The sequence below is a fragment of the Drosophila takahashii genome, chromosome 2R (assembly GCF_030179915.1).
Source record: "Drosophila takahashii strain IR98-3 E-12201 chromosome 2R, DtakHiC1v2, whole genome shotgun sequence".
Lineage (NCBI taxonomy): Eukaryota > Metazoa > Arthropoda > Insecta > Diptera > Drosophilidae > Drosophila > Drosophila takahashii.
Window position 1 is genome coordinate 36,042,938 of NC_091679.1, and position 20,008 is coordinate 36,062,945.

Here is a 20,008-nt window from a genome sequence, read left to right on the forward strand (position 1 = left end):
TGGATTGTGGACACTATACAGTGTTGGTTTACGAGGAAGACACTATCGCGATAGTTTTCAAACCATCGATACAGGTATCAGTTGTCTCACATCTCCAACCCAAAACCAAACTGCCCCAACGAACCGAACCGATTTTAGAGACTCGAAAGCAGCTGGGGAAATTACAAGAATTACAGAACTGATCCCGAGAACTACTGGCATCGCGGCGTGTGTGTGTGTGCGTGCGCGCGAGAGCGAGAGAAAAAACGTGAACGAAACAGAACGAGCACACAAATTACACAAGTTGTAAAAGAAAAGCCGAGGAAAAGTTGGCCCAGACCGAGTATTGATTTTTCATAGACAGTGCAGTTAGAGGGAACGGTCTCTTTTTTGATAACTGAAAGCACGGGCGTGAAGGAAAAGCGGTAGTAGTTTTTATCTCTTTTTTGAGACCCGCAGAAGAAGAAGAGCGAAAAGAACGGAAAGCGTCAGGTGAGTTTTCATATCCAACCACCGCACACACACACTCCCACCACACACCTACACACAGCGGGCACAATTAACACACATACGAGTGCAAAACAGACAACAAAACAAATGCCAATTGGAAGGTGCGAAAGCGGGGCGGGGGGATCATAAATTTAAACAAGTTCTAACTGTCTTCCCCTCCCTCTCTCGCCTATGCAAGTCGGGCATTTGTTTTGTTGCAGTTCTCTACTACTTTTCCCCCTGTCTCTCTTTCTGTCTTACCCTCTCTATCTCTCTCTCTGCGCCCCCATTAAAGAAAGAAAAAAAAGAACACACTGCCTCATCTAAACTTTTCATTTGCATCCCAGTATCTTTTTTCCAATTAGCACTATTGTATATTTTGCGCACTCTTCTTTTACTTAGTTAACAGTTAGTTGTTGTGTGCATGTCGTTGTTGTTGTTCTTGTTGCTTGTCATATCTCTACTAATTCATCCATTTATTATGTTCGTTTTTATTCGTTTTCATTTTGTGTGTTTTGGCTTTGGTTTCGTTGGTTAGTTTTCCTCGCTTTTCCTGCCTGCTAATTTTGACAAGCCCCAAATGGCTTCTGGCTCTGACGTAATGCTGCCCCCCTTCTCTCTCTTCCACCCCCTCGTTCTCACTCTCACGGAGCTGGCGCTTTTCCACTCTAAACGACCTCCAGAAAAGAAAACTTCGCCACAATCATTTCAGCAGCTGCCACAGTGAATCCTTTGAGCAGGGATCCCCGGAAAGTTATTAGATCCTTACTGTCAATCGTAATCACCGTACCTAATTGTTGGGCTGAATTGTTCTTCTTAAAAAACTTACAAGACCATTTCATTGGATTCTTAAATTTTTAAATCGGAGTGTGTTCTTCTAAACAATAAATTTTTACCGAATTATTTTTAGCAATTTAAAAGGATGTAATGAATTCATTCTTTAAAGAATCTTATTTTTACAAGAAATTGTCATTGGATCCTTAAAATCTTAACTCGGAGTAGGTTCTTCTAGACATTACATTTTTTACCGAATTCTTTTTAGCAATGCAAGAAGAAACTAATGAGTTTATTCTATCAGGATCTTATTTTCAAAAAATCAAAGTTTCCAAAAAATTGCACTTTAGGTTGTATTAGCATTATTCCCAAGTAGAAGTTACTTCCTATTATAATCAGAAAAATTAGTGAACAAACATACCAAAAGTCTATAATTCATTCCATAAAAGAAGTTCAGGGATTTGGTTTTGGAGGGTTATAGAGTTACTTTTATAGCTTGGCTTGTTACATTCGTTCTTTTTCCCAAAAGAGAAATATCAAAGCTATAAAAATATGACTCGAATTCGTTCCTCCACACAAGCTCAAGTGAAATGTTCTCTTAATTGACCAATTTTCCCAGCTAAACTAACGGGAAAAGCGGAATGGAATAATGGGTGGTTCATCAAGACCGACTTGACTGTTCTCCTGGACAGCTGCTCTAATTGGTTTACCTATTGGCAGTGTTTACTGTTCTTGCAGACATTTGTTATTTGCTGTTTTCTGAAATTTTATTGCTCTTGGCGGCTTTTGGGTGTGGAAATGGAAATGAAAAGGGGGATGGGGTGGACTCTACTTTGATGGCTTTACTGTAACCTGTCGGCGCCATCGCCTGTATTTCGTTTCGTCTGCCTCTGCCACATAGTATATGTATCTATATAGCTGATGTTTAACTTTCCTGCATATTTAATGCGTAGGTCAGTTTACCCAGAAAGCAAACACAATGAAAAGTTGGTCTCCCAAATTGCTTTTGGCGCCTTGTTGCTGCTATTGTTGTTGTTCTTGTTGGCCACTCCAGGTGTTTACCAACTCTCTTGCCACCTTTTTCCCCCGTTTTTGCCCTTGGTCTGCGGCTCTGTTTTTATGTAACTTTCAAATCGATTGCAAACACGTAACAGTAGGGCAACTTGCACCGCCCACCGCCCGTGCCACGCCCCCCACACCACCCAGCAGATATTCCTACCATATCCTGCAACAACATTCTGACGTCGAGCGTGTGATTTTCTGTTCGTTTCAGCTGTATTTGCTGTATTTGTTGGCCTACGGCCTGGCATAGCGTGACATTTCCTTTATGTGATTTGCTGCCGCTGTCGCCTGGCCCCATAACCTCTGCCCCTGCCACGCCCCCCTCAGGTATTTCGCCCTTCAGCCCCCCTGCCCAACTAAAAGAACATTTGAATAATTTCTGTTTTGCAAATTTGTCTCAACCGGAGGCGATATCCTTGAAAGGCTCGGACAAATTGCAGTCAATACAATAGTTGAACAAGTATTTTTAGGGGTAAGGGAAAGGAACTCGTGTTGTTAGCTTCCTTAAAAGGACTGCAAAGTTTTCCAAAACATCAACAAGATTTTCCGATCTATAACCAGGGTTCACAATTACAAATCCTTTATTAACTAAAGGCGGCTTTCTCGTCCGTTTGTTAAATTTAAAGTAGGGTTAAAACCTTGAAATCGTCTGGGAAATCAGAGTTAAAAGTTTCCCTTAAATTTAAGAGCCTGGTTTTATAATTACATTTTAAGCTGGATCTTTTTTACCTCCATCTGAAAATGAAAATCAGCTTGATGCCTAAGAAAATCTGAATTATTTAGGCTCTGGGAAAAGTAGGGAAACCCCAAAATAGGATTGACTCTCAACAGAGAACGCTTTTGAGTAGATTGAGTTCAGAATGTTGTCTCGAGCCCGGTTTGTTGTTGCCCGTTGACCTGCCAACGGTTGCCGTGGGCTACCTGCCAAATTGTCGATATTCCGTGTGCTCCTTTGGCGCTGGTCGGAAAAACAAGTGGGGAAAAGCTGAAGCCAAGGCACGTCATTCTCTGTCGCCGTCTCACTCTCGCCAGTTGCTAATTTCAATGGCTCCTCCTTGTGCCTCCTCCCTTGCACCACCTCAAGCTCCTCTTCACGTGCAATCGTAATTATGAATAATTCGCCATAAATGGCACACGCTGGTCTGCAATTATTGGAATTGAAGTGCCCCAGATGCCGCTGATAAATCGCTTGCCACCAATACTCTATAGTAATTCCAGCCAGGTCCTAGGGTATACTATACATATATATCTGAATATGGCGCTAGTTCCATTATATCATTTCGTGTGGCCGAGGTGAAAAGTGCAAGCGCAACTTTATCAGCGCCCATAAATCGCCTAGCAAAAGGTCAAAGTTGAGCTCGACTAGCAGCTTTTTTCCGGGTGGGAGGATGGCCGCGGAATTTCCGAATGCCAATGGATGTAGGAACTTTAAATGCAGTGTCATTTGCGTGTAAAAGCATTATATGTTTGAAATTATGAACTGAATAAATAAATATCAAATCTGCAAGTATATAAATTAGATGGTGTTTTGATAAAGCGATTTTAAACATTTTTTTAAAAAGCTACAACCATTAATTTAGCCATTAAAAATGTTTGTTAATTATTAATGTCTGTCTAACTAATTTGCCTTTTGGGGTTAAAATTATTTGAATTTTTTTGATTTAGCTGTACTTGCTCACCCAAAATCAATCTTTGGTCCCAATGAATTGAATTTGACGCCAGAGGTATTAAATAAACATTGAAAAAGTAAAGTGATGATAAAGCAGTATTTGACTTAGTTATCTTAACATAAGAAGATAAAGTGAGAGGGCTGGAGATGTTTCTTAAGCAGTCAGAGAGTCAAGAACCTTGGTTGAATCTCAGATAACCAGATAAGATAGCAGGAAAGCATAAGCAATGCATCGTACTAATATCAAGTCATGAATTTAGCTTCTTCTCTTCATTTTTACATGGTGATTTTATGACTAAAGTTTCATTTCGAATGGCTAAATTATGCAGATAACATTGCAGCTAAATGAGCAATAAAATACTTAAGTCGTTTGGCTTCTGAATAATAAAACTCTAAAATTTCTCCATCTCCGCCCCAAAATCCCCTGCTTTATATATTATTCTGTTCTGTATGTTTTCTCTGGTGCCTCATTCATCATACGCACCGAGGTCCCAGCTTGAAAATGAATTCAAATTGCTCAGCTTGACTGGGTTCTAAAACCTAAGACGCAAAAAAATAGTAGCCATAACGAGTTTTGTTTTGTTTGTCGCTCGGATTTATACAGTTACACGTTGTCCAGTGAATAGAGTATATATTTATCTGTATCAGGGGCTGCGTCATAACTTTGGAGTGGGTGAAGCGTTTGCATTTGCTTTGTTACTGTCCGGTGATTATTAGTTGATAAATTTCAACCGCATGACGCACTTAATCAGTTCCCAAAAAATGAACTACATATATTAGAAAGAAAACGAGAAAGAAGCATAGTTTGGCCTCCCGGGGCATGTGTGAAATTTTCATGCCTCCGTTCCACTTTGGCTTTAAGCCAGGGCACGTGGAGAGCAGGCCTCAACCCTTGGCCCAAACTGGGTTAATGTAATGCATATGTGCTAGATTGAAGGCAGAGGGGATGGAGCAGGGGATCTTTCGGGGGTTGCTGCTGCAGTCTCTCTGTGCCACAATCCCACTTCTTCCACGCCTTTCCTCTTGCGGCTTTGGCCTGCATATTTTGTTTCAAGTACGAACATTGACGCCCCAGCTCAGCGTTCCCCCATGCAGTAGCACTTTGGTAATGATGACAAATGGGGGTTGAGGTCTTAAATTTTGGAAGATCTTTAAGGTTCAATTATGATTACATGAAATCTAGAAATATTTCTTAACTCTTTGTTAACTATGTAAGAAACATTTCAACAAAATCATCTCAACAATATTGAAAGAATATCCAAGACACTCTTTTTAATAACAGATAAAATATTTATCTCAACATTTTCTAAAAGTTGCGATATTTGTTGCTTCTTGTTTCAAGCGAGTTTTTACTGTACGCATATGTTCTAATTTACAATCTTATCAGCACACAGTCAATTAAATTTATAGGGGGATTCCCTAAACTGTTGAATTGCTGAATTGTTGAATTTTGGTCAGCTGTTAATCAGCTGTTCCATACAAAGTCAACTTTCAGAAATTTCAGCAATTCATCAGCCTCGGGGCTGCTGAAAATTTTGTTGAATTGCTGAAAAGCCAGAGTTGTCACCTTTTTTTGAAAGTCGTGGCAACTCTGTAACATTTTAGTATCACCAGTACGCATTATTTATTTTAAAATCAACTTAGAAAGCATATTTGTGGTTCTTTTTACCTTGCTAACACTTTTAGACAGTAACTAGCAATAATAAATCATGCTTACATGCTTTAAGTTTCGTGAAACTTTTCAACAAATAACAGCTGTTTGAAAATTCAACAGGAACCATTTTGGGTCGTTCCCTTAATTGCTGAAATTTTTTGTTGAATTTTCAACAATTCAGCAATTCAACAGTTTAGGGAATCCCCCTTATATAAACATTTAATATAACGCATTTCTGTTTTTGCATTGCTTTTGCAAACTAATATATATTTTGTTAATATTTAAAGAATCGAAATATTTCATTTGTACTTTAAATGTACCTGAATTTATTCCATCAATGGTTTTTTAAGGATATTGTATATTTTATTAAATAACAATTAAAGGTTTTGGTATCCCTTTTTATGCATAAAAATTCATTTTTGCTGTCATTATTTGGTTCTGGCTTTGTCTTTATTCTCGTGGGTAGCTGGGTATTCAAATCTCTTTTTAAATTAAAGTTATGGCTTTATCGTATGACTTAAAGCTTTACTAACTACATTTTGGTGCCAGCTTTGTCTTAGCGACGCCCCACTGTAGTGGCTTGCTGCTTTTTAACCATGTCAATCATTTGATGCTGTGGACCTCCCGCAAATCTGGTTTTCGTGTGACTCAGTCCCATTGTCATTACTTATGCTTTTATTATTATAATTTTGTGTACACTTCTTCTTCTTTATTTTTATATGATTTATGTTTTGTGACGTTGTGACGCCGCTGCTGCGCTGCTGCTGCCCAAACAATAATATATAAATATATATATATATATGAATATCAACGAAATGCCCTTTGTATTTGTCTGTCTGTCTGCCGGCTATAACATTACACACCTCGACGCTGATGAATCAAAAGCATTGTTAATATACAAAAATCAACAAAAAACACGCACCCACACACCGACACACTTGCATGCACAGTGGAACTTTCAGTTTTTACAATCAGAAAAATCCAAAAGGCAGGCTAAGTACTCAAATTCGAAATTCAAGTAAGGCCGAAAGATTCAGAATATTAGCCGATAAATAAATAATACAAAGACAGAAAAAAAGAAAAAGCATGCCACAGTCAGAGGGCGGCTATGTATCGCTGCCGGCCGTCAATGGCAATGGCGGCGCCATCTATCAGTCGACCACAGAGCCCACGGCCCCGCCCTCCGTCTTCGAGAGCGTGAAGCGGGCGATTGGCCAGGCCATCAAGTCCTCGCCCACCGACAGCGAGGAGCTGCTCCGCTCCGAGCGCCTGCCGGTCATCGTCGGCGGCTCCAGGTAAGTCCATCCAGCCGGGGTCAGCCACCCATCACCCAGCCGCCCAGCTCCCAATTTTGGGCGACGCGACGGTGAGCTCTCCTCAGCCAATCACTCTTAATCACCACTCAGTCCCGGATCCATGGCCCCATTTTGGCACGTCCACAAAACACCCACTGTCGCACTCAACCACCGAACCACCCACCACCCAACTGACCGACCCGTTTTATCCTACACAGAGAACAAAGAGCAGGGACTTTTACTCATATAATAGTCTTCATATCGTTTTAGTGGTAAGATTTACAGAGTAAAGTAAACTAAAAAAATTTTAAATTTACAATTAATTAATTAATTACTTAAAAATTGGGTATTAAATGTATCCTCTGCTGAAATCTACAACCAGAATATTAAAATTATCTTATTAGAATTTGTTCTCGAATTTTTTATTGCCAATGAAAGCGATTCCTTTCTAGTTACCTTTCTTAAGATTTTGTTAATTTGAACAAGTTGATATAAACAAAATATCATCCTATCTATACTAGTATTGTATAGTAAAGTATATATGTATAGAGCTTTAATAGATCTTCCATTTCGATGTAGTTAAATTAATTACCAGAAACCAAAAAAATAATTTAAGGTATTTATTTGGAAAGCTGAAATTCTCTGTGTAGTTCACTTAAACACCGAACATCAAAGCTCCCCTTTGCCTTAGCCACCTAGCTTCCTGTAACCCCTGAAGCTTAATTGCGATTGCATGTCTACCCAAAATGTTTTTTTTTGTTTTTTGCTTTTGATTGTTTGTGGTTGTTGCCATTGTTGTGAGCTTCTGTTTTAGTTACATTTTTCTTGACTTTCTTTAAGGCACTTTGCATTTGATTTGATTTGGTCACCCGAAGGAAAAACTAATTGTATATATGTGATGTATATTTAAAGCCTTTCGCATTGCTCACATTTCGTATTACATCATCATCAGCATCAAACGAAAGATATAGTCAGCTTACTGCTTACAAGAAGCTCTTTAATTAGAACTTGTTTAGATAGGGAATATAAAATCGTGAGAATTAATTTTAAAAGTAGAGCATTTCGATATAGTTTAGACCCCAAGTGAAGATTGTCGAAAATTTTACTTCGTTTCTGGTTAGCCATGGCTCAAGGTCAAACTGCAGTTTGCAGTTTTAGCAGTTTTGTCAATACAACAATCCCGAGAGCACAGCAAACAGAGCTCAGAAAATAAACTGAACTCTCGGCTCTCGAGTCGTTTAGTTGGTTGCCGGTCGCGACCCACATTTGTTCTATTTGCGGTCACTTCTGAAATTATTCATACTCGTCGCAGAATTCACGATTATTTACGATTGCTGGCGATCTCAAGTGGCTTTAATTAATATTTCCGCAGCCACTGGCATCGTTTGTAAGTGGATCTGCAGTCCGGTGATTTGGTCCAATTAATATTCATCGCACAAGTAAAATATGTATAATCCCTGACTCCAGATCTCGCACTCTCTGTTTACGTTCTTTGAAACCAGTGCATTGCACTTAGCCCGGTGGCCTGGAGTTAACCGATACCGAGCGGTTCTAACCGGTTGGCCGCCATACCGGTTTAAGCTGGGCGCTCTGTTGTTGCTTGAGATTCAAAGTAAATTGAAAAGAAAGCAACGATAGCTTATGCAAACAGCTGATTATCAGAAATAATCCCCCTGAGCTCCTCCATTTCAATTATTTGCTCCCTCAAGGGTCTAGTGCGTGCTATTCCAGAAATTGATTGTCTAGATTAATAATGGATTTGTAAGGGACTGAGGGGTTAAGACCTGTAATTAGTGGGTTAAAATAGTAGGAACTGGAATTATTGGGCAGTCCATAGTTTCTTTAGAATCAAGGTGAAAAATGTTAGGGTTCAAAATGTTCATAAATATTTCTAAACCGTTTCTCAGAGCCTGAGATCGATAGCTTATTCATTTTCTAGAGTGAAAAAACTTTATATTATCTACTTATTCATTATGTAAAAGATTTAAAAAAAACAATCAGTCTTGGGAAGGTAATTGTTTCAAGAGGTAATCAGTCCCGACCATTATCTTCCTCTTATAAATTCATGAAATGTGTAATAGTTTTCCCTCAGCCCATCCATTTTCCTCTGCCATAAGCTCTGCTTATGCAATTACTCCCTGTGGGATGCTTACGGGCTCAATCACGTAACCAATTAAAGGTGATAATGAAAACAGCCATGACCCTAGGTATATATATATGCTCGAGGATAATGAACTCTCATCCCTCACCTGAGGTTCTTCTCCTACACCTCCGGCATTAACTAATTGAGTTCGGTCCCTGCAGTAAAAGTTTTTTGTTATCCCAAGATGAGCGAGTAGGTAAACAAAAGTTTTCCGCCCCGTTTCCACGCTTTTCCTGTTCTCGACGGTGATGGTTGCTTTAGAGGAGGCGAAAGGGAAAAGAAAGTCAAATTAGTATGCCAGCTGGTCGCATTTTCCTGGCGCCACTTGTTTGTCGCTTGCCATTTTCATACATCGCTTACATCCATCGACATTTACCCCGAATGACATTGCGTGACTCATTCGCTTACGTTTTACGTAAGGACCCCAAGACCTTGGCGAGAATTCCCCCGCTTCATTCATCAGGCCTAACAAAATTTGCTCCCTTTGCTCTTTCTCCTTTTCTCTGTGTCTCTGTATCGCTGTCGTCTGTCTCTCTTTAAATTATCACCACCACCCACCCGACCTGTGAATATACTCTTAAGATCTCCAATACCAAATCCGAATATCAAAAAGAAAATATAAAACATATACGGTGAAAGTTTTTAGCCGATTTGGAACAGAGTCTGCCAGAAACTTGCCTCGATTTTTGTGTTCCTTTGGTTATTCTTTGCTTGCATGCTCATAGAATCTCTTTCAGAGACCGCGACAAATCCGGTAAGACACTGACCACCAAGATGCCGTCAGCTCCAACACACACTGCCGAGGAGGCACACCTGCTGGGGTAAGTAAAGCGGAAAAGGAGGGAATCGAATCTAAAGAAAACTCCCAGGGAATTGTGTAATTAGGCCCCCCGAACCCCGACCTTCCCGAATATGTAAGATATATGCAACACACGATAACACAAAACGCAACTCAGTTGAAAAAATCAAAAAACACTCTCACAACACACACAAGTTTAGAGTTTTTCGTTTTAATTTACCTTGCGTTACCTTTGTTCATTAACTTTTCACTTAGCATTTGATTTACGAGTACTAGTATTGTTAAGAGACAACCATTAGTTTGTAAGTACTTGCCTAGACTTGAGTTTGACAACTAAACCCCGTAACAGCATCCCCGATTGTTATATCTCTCCGAATGTTGATTAACCGATATACATATTTCGTCTTGATTTGTTTGAGTTTTGCATACATTTAAACCATAACTAGAGTAGAGGAGAGCAGCGAGATCAACTCATGCCTGAAATACGTAGCCCCTTTAGCCTCTAGATGAGATCCGAAACCAGGATGCATATCCTCCCGACACAAAGCCACAAAAACTTACAGGATGCCAGTTCTGCTGCCGCTGCCCAAAAATCCCACCAGAACCCAAAGTTTTACTAGTTATTAACTAAAGTATTGTTAATCCCAACAGCACAATGCCCGTTGATCCCATGGACGACATCGAACTGCGCTCCGTGCAGCTGCAATTCCCCAATGCCCGCGGCTCCATCCTGGAGGCCTGCGAACAGCGACGCGTGCCCACAGACAAGGGCGATGTCCACGTGGCCATACAGGGGGATACGGCCAAGCCGGCCATCGTCACCTACCACGATTTGGGCCTCAACTGTAAGTGGCTTAATTCCTTTTTTTTTTTATTTATTTATTTATTTTATTTTTTTTATTTATTTCTTAATATTTTCCAAGCGCGACAAGTGATTACAAGTGATGGCATACAAAATATAACTTTTAGCTTATAACTACCATATTATTATTTAAAATTATTGTTTTTTTGTTTATGAATTTTTTATTTATTTTATTTTTAATATATATTTACATATTTATAAATTTATCCCTTTTTTTGCAGACGCCACCAGCTTTGCTGGCTTCTTCAACTTTCCAGTGATGCGGGGTCTGCTGGAGAACTTCTGTGTTTACCATGTGACGGCTCCTGGTCAGGAGGAGGGTGCCCCCACTTTGCCAGAGGAGTAAGAATTACTCTATTATTTATTTTCTATATCTCACAATTTCGATCCTCAGTTACGTGTATCCGACCATGGATGATCTGGCCGCACAGCTGCTGTTCGTGCTCTCCCACTTTGGCCTGAAGTCGGTGATTGGCTTCGGCGTTGGCGCCGGTGCGAATATTCTGGCCCGTTTCGCCCACGCCCATCCGGACAAGGTGGGCGCCCTGTGCCTGATCAACTGCGTCTCCACGCAGCCGGGCTGGATCGAGTGGGGCTACCAGAGCTTCAATGCCCGCTTCTTGCGCACCAAGGGCATGACACAGGGCGTAATCGATTACCTGATGTGGCACCACTTCGGACGCAATCCGGAGGAGCGCAATCACGACCTGGTGCAGATGTACAAGCAGCACTTTGAGCGGGCCGTCAATCCGACCAATCTGGCCATGCTGATCAACGCGTATATCCATCGCAACGACCTGCATCTGGCGCGCACTCCGCCAGGAACTCCGGGCACCGAGACGGCGGCCACCACGCTGAAGATGCCGGTGATTAATATCACGGGTTCGCTGTCGCCGCACGTGGACGATACGGTGACCTTCAATGGCCGCCTGGACCCCACAAACTCATCCTGGATGAAGGTTCTTTTAGATTTAAAGTTATTACTTATTATGGATTTTAATGTTTTTTGGTTTTCTGGTTTACAGATTTCCGATTGCGCTTTGGTGCTGGAGGAGCAGCCGGCCAAGTTGGCCGAGGCCTTCCGGCTCTTCTTGCAGGGCGAGGGCTACGGTAAGTGTTAGAACACCGCACACACCACCACCAACAACCACCACAACAACAAGAACAACCAAAACAACAGCAACATCAAATGCTACAACAACTGAACAACCTCAGCAATCTCTGCTACAATCTCAACAATCTACTGTACTCCCCACTCTATCTAATCCCTCTATTAACCCGCAACTACCACAACTATCTAACCACCTGATTGTCTTAGCCAAGTACTTCAGACCAGAAGACTGGGACTGTCCGCAGTCGAGCAGCTCCATTTAGAAGTCCCCTCTGTTCGGAGCAAGATATTCCCTCTATAGATTCAGTTCAGTTCAGTTTATCCTCCAAGAGATGCTCCTAGTCTAGCCCCTAATTTTCTCTCTAGAGACATACGCACACACAAAAGAAACAAACGATCCTGACCCAACCTAATCTTAGCCTAAAACGAGAATCTTTGAGAATCAAAAGCTTTTTGAGATGCAATGAAACGAAACCAAAAAAAAACCTATTGTGCAAAATTTTATATTTATAAATTGGTAAACTATACAAAAAACAAACAAAAATTGGCATTGATCGTTCAAACCTATGTTGATAATTATCCAAAGTATTTGTACGCAAACAAAGTATTTCAAAATAAAAATCGAAAAGTTGTTGAAAATCAAGCGTTTACTTTCTATACACACATATTTAACCACTTCCAACCCGAATTATTCCCCTATAGTCAGGACCCGAAAAAATACAGACAATTTCGCATCCACGACAGCAACCAAACAAGAAAAGATATTTCAAGATGTTCATTACTTTGTTTTTCATTTCTTTTTCCTTTCTCCAAAACTGCTTGTTTTTGCTAAACCAACATACAAAACAAAAAATAAAAAAAAATGCCAACAAAATTATACGAAAAACTACCGAACAACACGCAACACGAATACAAATGAAAAAAAATATACAAAAAAAATCTTCCACACGAAATTGCAACTTCAATCGATTGAAAATGTCAAATCCCGCACCCCCATAATTCCATAATCTTGCACACGCGACCTTCATTCGATTTCATGGCCAATGCAATCCAATCCATCGACTTGGTCTCTGCTGCATTCACCTACGACTTCCTCCGTTCTGTTCAATTCTATTCTAATTCTGATTTCTTTTCGTTTCGAAATTGGTTTTCAAATCCCCTCAAAAAATAAACCGAAATCAACAAATAACAAATTAACTAATGCAACTGCGCGTTCTCTATAATTTCAACAACAAACTAAATATAATAATCGTGTATATGGTATGTATATTTGTACGCAAACATAAACGCACCTGTGATCGTAGTGTCCGAGAAACCTCAGTAGGAAGACCTGCCACCCGAAGCACCTAAGCAGTAAAATACCCAAAAAAAATTGCAACAAAAAACAAAACCGAAATCTAGTTGGAATGCATTTAGCTAATTAATTAATACAATAATTCAAATTAAACATTCGCATATACAAATATATAGGCAAAGTAGAGCTTAAAACTACACCCACACACATACACAGCTAGTGGAGGGACTTTTGATATTTTAAGGTGTTGGTTGGTTAATACAAACAATGAAATAATACACTTAATATTATTATTTTTAAAAACGTTTTTCTTTTTAATTTTTTTTAGAATTTTGCCCACTTACGATAAAGATCGATTTTTATAGAAATATTTTAATAAGACTTAATTATTTATTATTTCCCTCAACACCTTAAGATTCAAAGAGCTGAATAGAGCAAATGACTAACACTCGCCTGCATACACGTAGATTTGCTTCTTGAGTACAGTGCAACCTCGGTGCTGGGCAATTGATGCGCTTTCGCTTTTCCAACTATGCTCTTTGATTTTCTCCTCCACAAAAACACAAACTCTCGCACACGCCATTTGTTTAGAATAACTCTTTAATTTATTTGACCTTTCATTTGTTTTATTTATTTACACGCAAATTGAAAACAAAATATACAACATTAACAACAACGAAAACGAAAACTATTACCACAACAGCTGTTGGCACACTGCAAAAGTTGGCGCGCAAAATCTCAACGGTCAGTCGGAGCAGCTCCACGCAAATTGAGCTCAGTGTGCAGTGAACGGCGGAGTCAGGGCGATAAAAGAGCGAATGGAGAGAGCAACAGCAGTGGCAGCAGCAGAAGCAGCAGCAGCGGCGGCGCGGCACTGCCCCCTAAATTCAGTGGGGCAGAGTGAGAGGAGCAATTGGATACCCGATACCCGAATACAATAATGACTCGAAAAATGGTTTATAGCCTTGCTTTTAAGGGCAAAACAATCTTCGGTTTCTCCTCTTCTGTGATTTCCTTTGAAATTTTTTTGTTGCTCCTTTGTTTATGTTTAATCATTTTTTGTAATTAATACGATTTTTAGTTAGTAAGCTAATGAGTGGAAAGCAGCAAAAGATTTAGTTTCCATTTCGTTTGTTGTCTACATAAATAAATGCATTGCTTATATGTACTTTACATGATTACCTTTCGTTGTGTCACCCTCTTCTCCACATGCCTTTAAACTCGGGCTGCTTTCACCACCCACAACACAGCTTAAATGTACGGAAGCAATAAGTTTATACACTCTATACAAATATACATACATGACAACGCTATTATATACAAATTACATACACTAACCATACGCAAGTCGAGAAAAACGATAAAAACGAAACGAAAATTGAAAGTGTAAGCTTTTGTTGTATATTTGAGAATTCCAAATAAACGAACAACGTAAAATTCGAACTGTAACGGTATGGCCAGAGTGAAGAACCACCTCCGAAATACTGTATCTAGTAAACAGGGTCTTTGGCCAGAGGGAGTCGCGTCGTCTCTTTCCCACAGCAGCAACATCGCCGTCACAGCAGCAACATCCAGTCCCAGCAACAGGTGGCGCCACATCAACATCCGCATGCCATGCAGCCATCGAATCGATCACCGATTTCATCGATCATCGCGCAATCTCAGCCCAGCTTCCTCCTCTCCCCTCCATCTCGTCCATCAACTAGAACAACAAGAAACTACAATAATAATTATGATAATAATAGAGACAACAGCAGCAGCAGATTGTCGCCGCTTTCATCTCGAATCATGCAAAATGCACCATACACTCACAGGAAAACTTGCAGTTGCGGTTTGAATAATGGTGGGGAAAAGTTAAGGTTAAATAGTACTACTGAATTAGGCCAAAAACTAAGGATCTCAGGAGGTATAGACGTCCCTAGTGCTTAAAAAAATAAGGGACTAACAATTAAACCTAAATATGAATTTCCTATAGTGGAAATAGGAAACTCTTAATTTTTTGTATTCATTATCGAATAACTTGAATAGAAAAATATAAAAAGGCTTTAGTTTTAAAAGAATTTAAGCAATATGTGATCAAAAATCTTTTATTTTTGAAAATATTTGTTCATAAGTTGTAGGGAAAACTAATTAACAAAGCTTTATACCTTTTATTGCAAAGATCTCAGGGAACATGTTCTTTTTAAATTCCTATTCTGGAAGTATTTATAAATTAATTAGAAATAAAGTTACCTTTGAATATTATTAGATTGATTTTTTTTTAAATTAAAAAAATCCTTACCTTTGTTTAAACCGCAACGATGCAGTAAAACAGACACTACACAAAAACACACATTTCAAAAACAGCAGCCAAGCCTTTTAGAAAGTGTATAAAGAAAAACACCCATCAAGAACAAGAACCAACAACTTACATGTTCTCAAGTAACATATAACGTAAATAACAAAAGCCAAACTACTACTACCTTCCCCCCAAAAACAACAACCACTTAAAAAACTGCCACAGCAACGCCGCTGTCCACGCCAGCGAGTTCGCCCTGTGGTACCAAGTACCAGACCTACTCCTCAATCTTCTTTGCCAACTTCCGGGAGCAGCAGCAGCAGGCGATGGAGGAGCGCGACCGTGAGCGGGAAAGGGAGCGGGATCGCCAGCGGCAGCTGAGCCTCCGGGTGGGCAATCGGCTCCGGGAGACGGCCATCAATTGCACCACCCCGACCGCTGGCCAGGGGGACAATAACAACGCGGACAATCGCAGCGGCGACGAGGAGGACATGGATCTGGAGAACGGAAATGGCACCGCAACCGGAAATGGCAACCGTGCCTACGTGACCACGGACACATCGGGCACCCTCTACTACGGCAGCCAGAGCAACAAGATACGCATCACCGAGAACCCACTGCCCGAGCCGGTCAGCTCTTAGATTGCTACTGCTGAGCCACGCCACATAATCTCCAAAAGACACCTTGTTATTGTTGTTACCACACACTGAGAAATATAAAGCAGCAGCAGCCGCCAAGTCAAGCCAAGCTTTCAGCCGTGCTCCAAGAGACACAAAGCCACAGAAACTCAAACAGAATAATAATAATGATAATGATAATATTAATACAAGCAACTCACACACCGCTAGGTAATGAATGCAATAATTAACCACCAAAAAAATGAGAATCCGTTGATTGATTGTGTTTCCCTATGGTTTTCGAGACGCGGAGAGATATTTGTAATTTACACTTTGTGCCTGAGCGTAACGTAACGAACATACACATAATATATGATATATCAAGCCCGATCGGATCAGATCAGCAGCAGCATTTTAGTTATCTCTACCCTTCCTTTTTTTTTGGAGTGCCACACATATTTTATGACGAGCTTGCTTAGTTGTTGTAAAACGTACAATATACAAAAGATATACATATGTGTATACAGACAACACGAAAACGAAACTCAAAGATTACGAGCATTTCCGCTTAATGTTAAAACCTAAAAACAAATCCAACTGTTAACTTAATCCCAAGAATAACGAATAACGAAAACTATAAAAATGTAGCATATCAAATAACAAAGAAAATCTCTCAAAATTACGTATATACTTATACAAAAACCTAGATAAATCGTAGACAATTGCAAATTGCGAGTAATTCCAACCAAAATTCTGTTCACAATGAATGAGAAAAACCCTAGACACAGGACACACGGTCACTAAAAACACCATACACGATATGAATATAGAATACATACATATAATATATATAAATAATGACAACTTTTTGCAATAACTTCGAATTCAATTCAATAAAAGTTTTAGAAGCTTGACTGCCGTTTTTATTACTTCGGCGAGAGCATTTCGCTGATTCTGCGTAGAGTTTCCTCTCGGTCTCGACGCATCAAATCGGATACTTGTAGCAGGAACTGCTGCTGCTGTTCGCGTTGCTGCCGCAAGAAGGTCTCGTTGGCGGTTTTGATTTGACCCAACAGTTGCTTTTGGCCTTCTACGATAGTTGCGAGAGCCTCAATCGGTGTTGGTTCTGCCTCCATCTCCACTGCGTCCTCGTAGTCTTCGCTATCGGCAGCGGCTCTCAGAAGATCACAGGTGGAGCTGGAGCCTTCGCTGTCACTCTCAAGCGGAACACTTGCCTTGCTTGGTGGCTTGGAAAAGGTAGGTTTGCTATGGCGGATGGATCTTGGTATGATGTTCCTTTTGTTTTCTCGCGGTGCCTGAATTAGTTCCTCGAAGAGCTCGAAATGGCGGGGCAGAATGCGCACATTATCCAGGCCGTGCTCCTTGGCCTCGCGATACCGCTTGCAGAGCAAACGCAGCTTATTGCGCAGCTGGTGCGGAGTACGTTTGATGGCCTGCTTGGCCAGGATATTGGAAATGTGCACCAGGGTCTGGAAGTTGCGTTTCCTGGAGCCATCCAAGGCGCGAAAGAAGCCATTGTCCCGGATGATCAATAGAAATGAGTCCACCTCATCATCTGTCCAAAAGTGAGCTAAACGAAAGGGTATCATTTAAGATTGTATAAAATACAAATGGTAAATGGCTACCTCCGCCTTTTTGTAAGGCATCTCCCTCCTCCTCGTCACTTTCCTCCTCGCTGTCACTGGCGCTGCTGAGATTGGCTTCCGCCTCGGCCTCTGCGGCCGCCGCCTCCTCTTCGGTGGGATCCAGAACCAGTCGCATGGCCTCATAGTGCTCGAACGTTTCCCCTGTGCCATTCTTCACCTTGTTGTACAATCTCCGCAGCAGCTGGAATTTGATGCGCAGCTTGTCGGCACCCTTGTGGCAATTGCGCTTGGCCATCTCCTTGGCCAGCAGCTTGAAGACCTTGGCATTGCGCTTCCGCAGCAAAGCTGCCCGCAGTCCTAGCGAGTGAATCAGGTCTAGAAGCATTTCCACCTCGGCCTCGGTCCACTTGCAACGGGCCACTATGTTAATCGACGAACAGGAGGCATCGAAGATTTCTGTAAAAGATAGATAGATACTATTAGAGCCCTGCGTAAATCATTCAATTTTTGTTTTATCATAAGTAGTATGCCATGAAAATTCTGATTTAATTATAATTACAAGTCAATTCTATGTGAAATAAATTGAATGTTTTTCTAATTCATTTCGAATTGAATGAACGAATGAATCATTTTTATGAGTTTTTTAAATTTGCCAGATCTTTTTGCACTTTCTTTTGAGAACAAAAAGTGAAAAATTTTTAACAAATCAAAGTTAACTACATAGTAAATAAAATTCTGGCAGATTTAATCACAAAATTATGGCCTTTTCTTCTTCAAAAGTAATTGTCGTTTGAATTACTTCGGAATTCAATCCATTCATTCATCCAATTCCAGTAACTCAAAATTATATTAGACTCAAAATTCTAATTAATGCATTCATATGAATCAAAAAATTCAAAATAATTCATTGAATCCATTCATGCAGGGCTCTAATTACTATCGACCCTTTTAAAGATTGATTATGGGATTTAAAGAACTTTAATAGTGGATATGGTTTTCATAGAGTCTATTGAGCATCCCTAAGGGCTAGTACTCAACCAACAAAAAGTCGTCCAAAACAAAAACTTCATATGAAACAACATTTTTTGACGTTGTTTTTCATATGAACTTTTTTGTTTTGGACGACTTTCTGTTAGGTTGAGTACTAAGTCTAAGATAGGAAAAGTAGATTTCATTTCCTTATGCTTTCACCTACCGTCTCCTTCCGTTTCCGAGATCATGCCCGACTGGTCTTCGTCGGCCTCGCCATCGCTGTCGCTCTCCAGTTCATGCTCCTCCAGATCGGAGCCTCCGTTTCCCTGCATCAACTCGTGGACCGCCTGGAAGTGCTCGAAGGACTCTCCGCCGTTCCTGGCTCGCACATACTGCCGCCTCATCTGATGGTACTTGATCCTTAGCTGCTTGGGGCTTTTGGCACAGCTCCGTTTGGCCATTTCCCGTGCTATCACCTTGAACACCTTTTCATTGCGGGCCCTTCGCAGTGGAGATTGCAGTTTCAGCTGGTGGATGATTCCCAGAAAGAGCTCAACCTCGTCGTCTGTCCAACTGGCGCGACTGGTTCGCCCAGAACTGTTTTCCGCCACCGAGTGATTTGTGCTCCCCAGATCACTTATAAGGTGCGCATATTTCTGTTCTGCTTCGTTTTCATCTTCCTCGTTGCCATTAAATGAAGAGAATTTGCTCATTTTTAAATCAAAACAATAAACAATTTTATCAAGACTTTCAGTGTGACCGTGTCATCCTAAAATCCTAACCGGCACATAAAGATATACTAAAATATCTATTTGTATGTGCATTTCAAATTTCCCTGCTTCGAATTCAAATAATTGGATCTTTAATCTAACGATTCAAAAAAGTATAACTTTTTAATATAAAGTAAATGTATAGCAGTTTGTGGTTTATACTGGACTTTATCGTTTCTATTTTTACCTTATTCGGGTAAGAGAATCCGTTTGCCTCTAATACACCCGGAAAGTGGTACATTTTTAAGCAATTTTCAAACTTTTAGGTCCTGTTTCCCAGAATCCTTGCGTCAGGAAACTATTTGTAGAATGCAGTTTTAATTGGGAATTCGTAACGAATTCTAATTTATCGCATCCACCAAGGTAAATTTTAGATGTAATATATTGCAATCTTTTATAGCCTTTCATAGAATAAAACACCAGGTTTTTAAAATTATTTTAGTTTTAATTGGTTTAAAACTTTGCTTACATTTTCCTTTCGTAAAAAATTGAAATATTTATATATTTCATCTGTGATTCTCTCCGTATTAGTGTTGAATTATAACAAGAGAGTGCCAGTTATCCCCGGTAGCTCGCTGAGGTTCATGAACCTTGATTACATCCAGGATCCAATCCATATAGTAGGTAACATTT

General features: G+C 40.3%; 2 protein-coding genes across 15 annotated transcripts; one reads left to right on the forward strand and one right to left on the reverse strand.

The window, feature by feature from the left end:
• Window positions 1-81: 81 nt before the first annotated feature.
• MESK2 (misexpression suppressor of KSR 2) lies at window positions 82-16,703 on the forward strand. Of its 14 annotated transcripts, none has more exons than XM_017152362.3 (8): window positions 82-471; window positions 6,513-6,922; window positions 9,791-9,886; window positions 10,516-10,709; window positions 10,948-11,068; window positions 11,121-11,685; window positions 11,752-11,836; window positions 15,635-16,703. In XM_017152362.3, exons 2-8 carry the CDS (start codon window positions 6,714-6,716, stop codon window positions 16,048-16,050), a joined length of 1,686 nt encoding a protein of 561 aa, XP_017007851.1. In that variant the 5' UTR covers window positions 82-471; window positions 6,513-6,713; the 3' UTR covers window positions 16,051-16,703. The 14 variants fall into 14 exon arrangements, with proteins under 14 accessions (XP_017007851.1, XP_017007852.1, XP_070069597.1 ...); XM_017152363.3 differs by having other exon boundaries at window positions 6,578-6,922; XM_017152364.3 differs by having other exon boundaries at window positions 84-471; window positions 9,803-9,886.
• Window positions 16,704-16,713: 10 nt separating this feature from the next.
• Window positions 16,714-19,380, reverse strand: LOC108064721 (uncharacterized). The gene is made up of 3 exons (XM_017152373.3): window positions 18,829-19,380; window positions 17,673-18,089; window positions 16,714-17,617 (listed from the first exon to the last, which is right to left on the reverse strand). The coding sequence occupies exons 1-3, from the start codon at window positions 19,316-19,318 to the stop codon at window positions 16,953-16,955; spliced, it is 1,572 nt and encodes a 523-aa protein (XP_017007862.2). The 5' UTR covers window positions 19,319-19,380; the 3' UTR covers window positions 16,714-16,952.
• Between the last annotated feature and the right edge of the window lie 628 nt (window positions 19,381-20,008).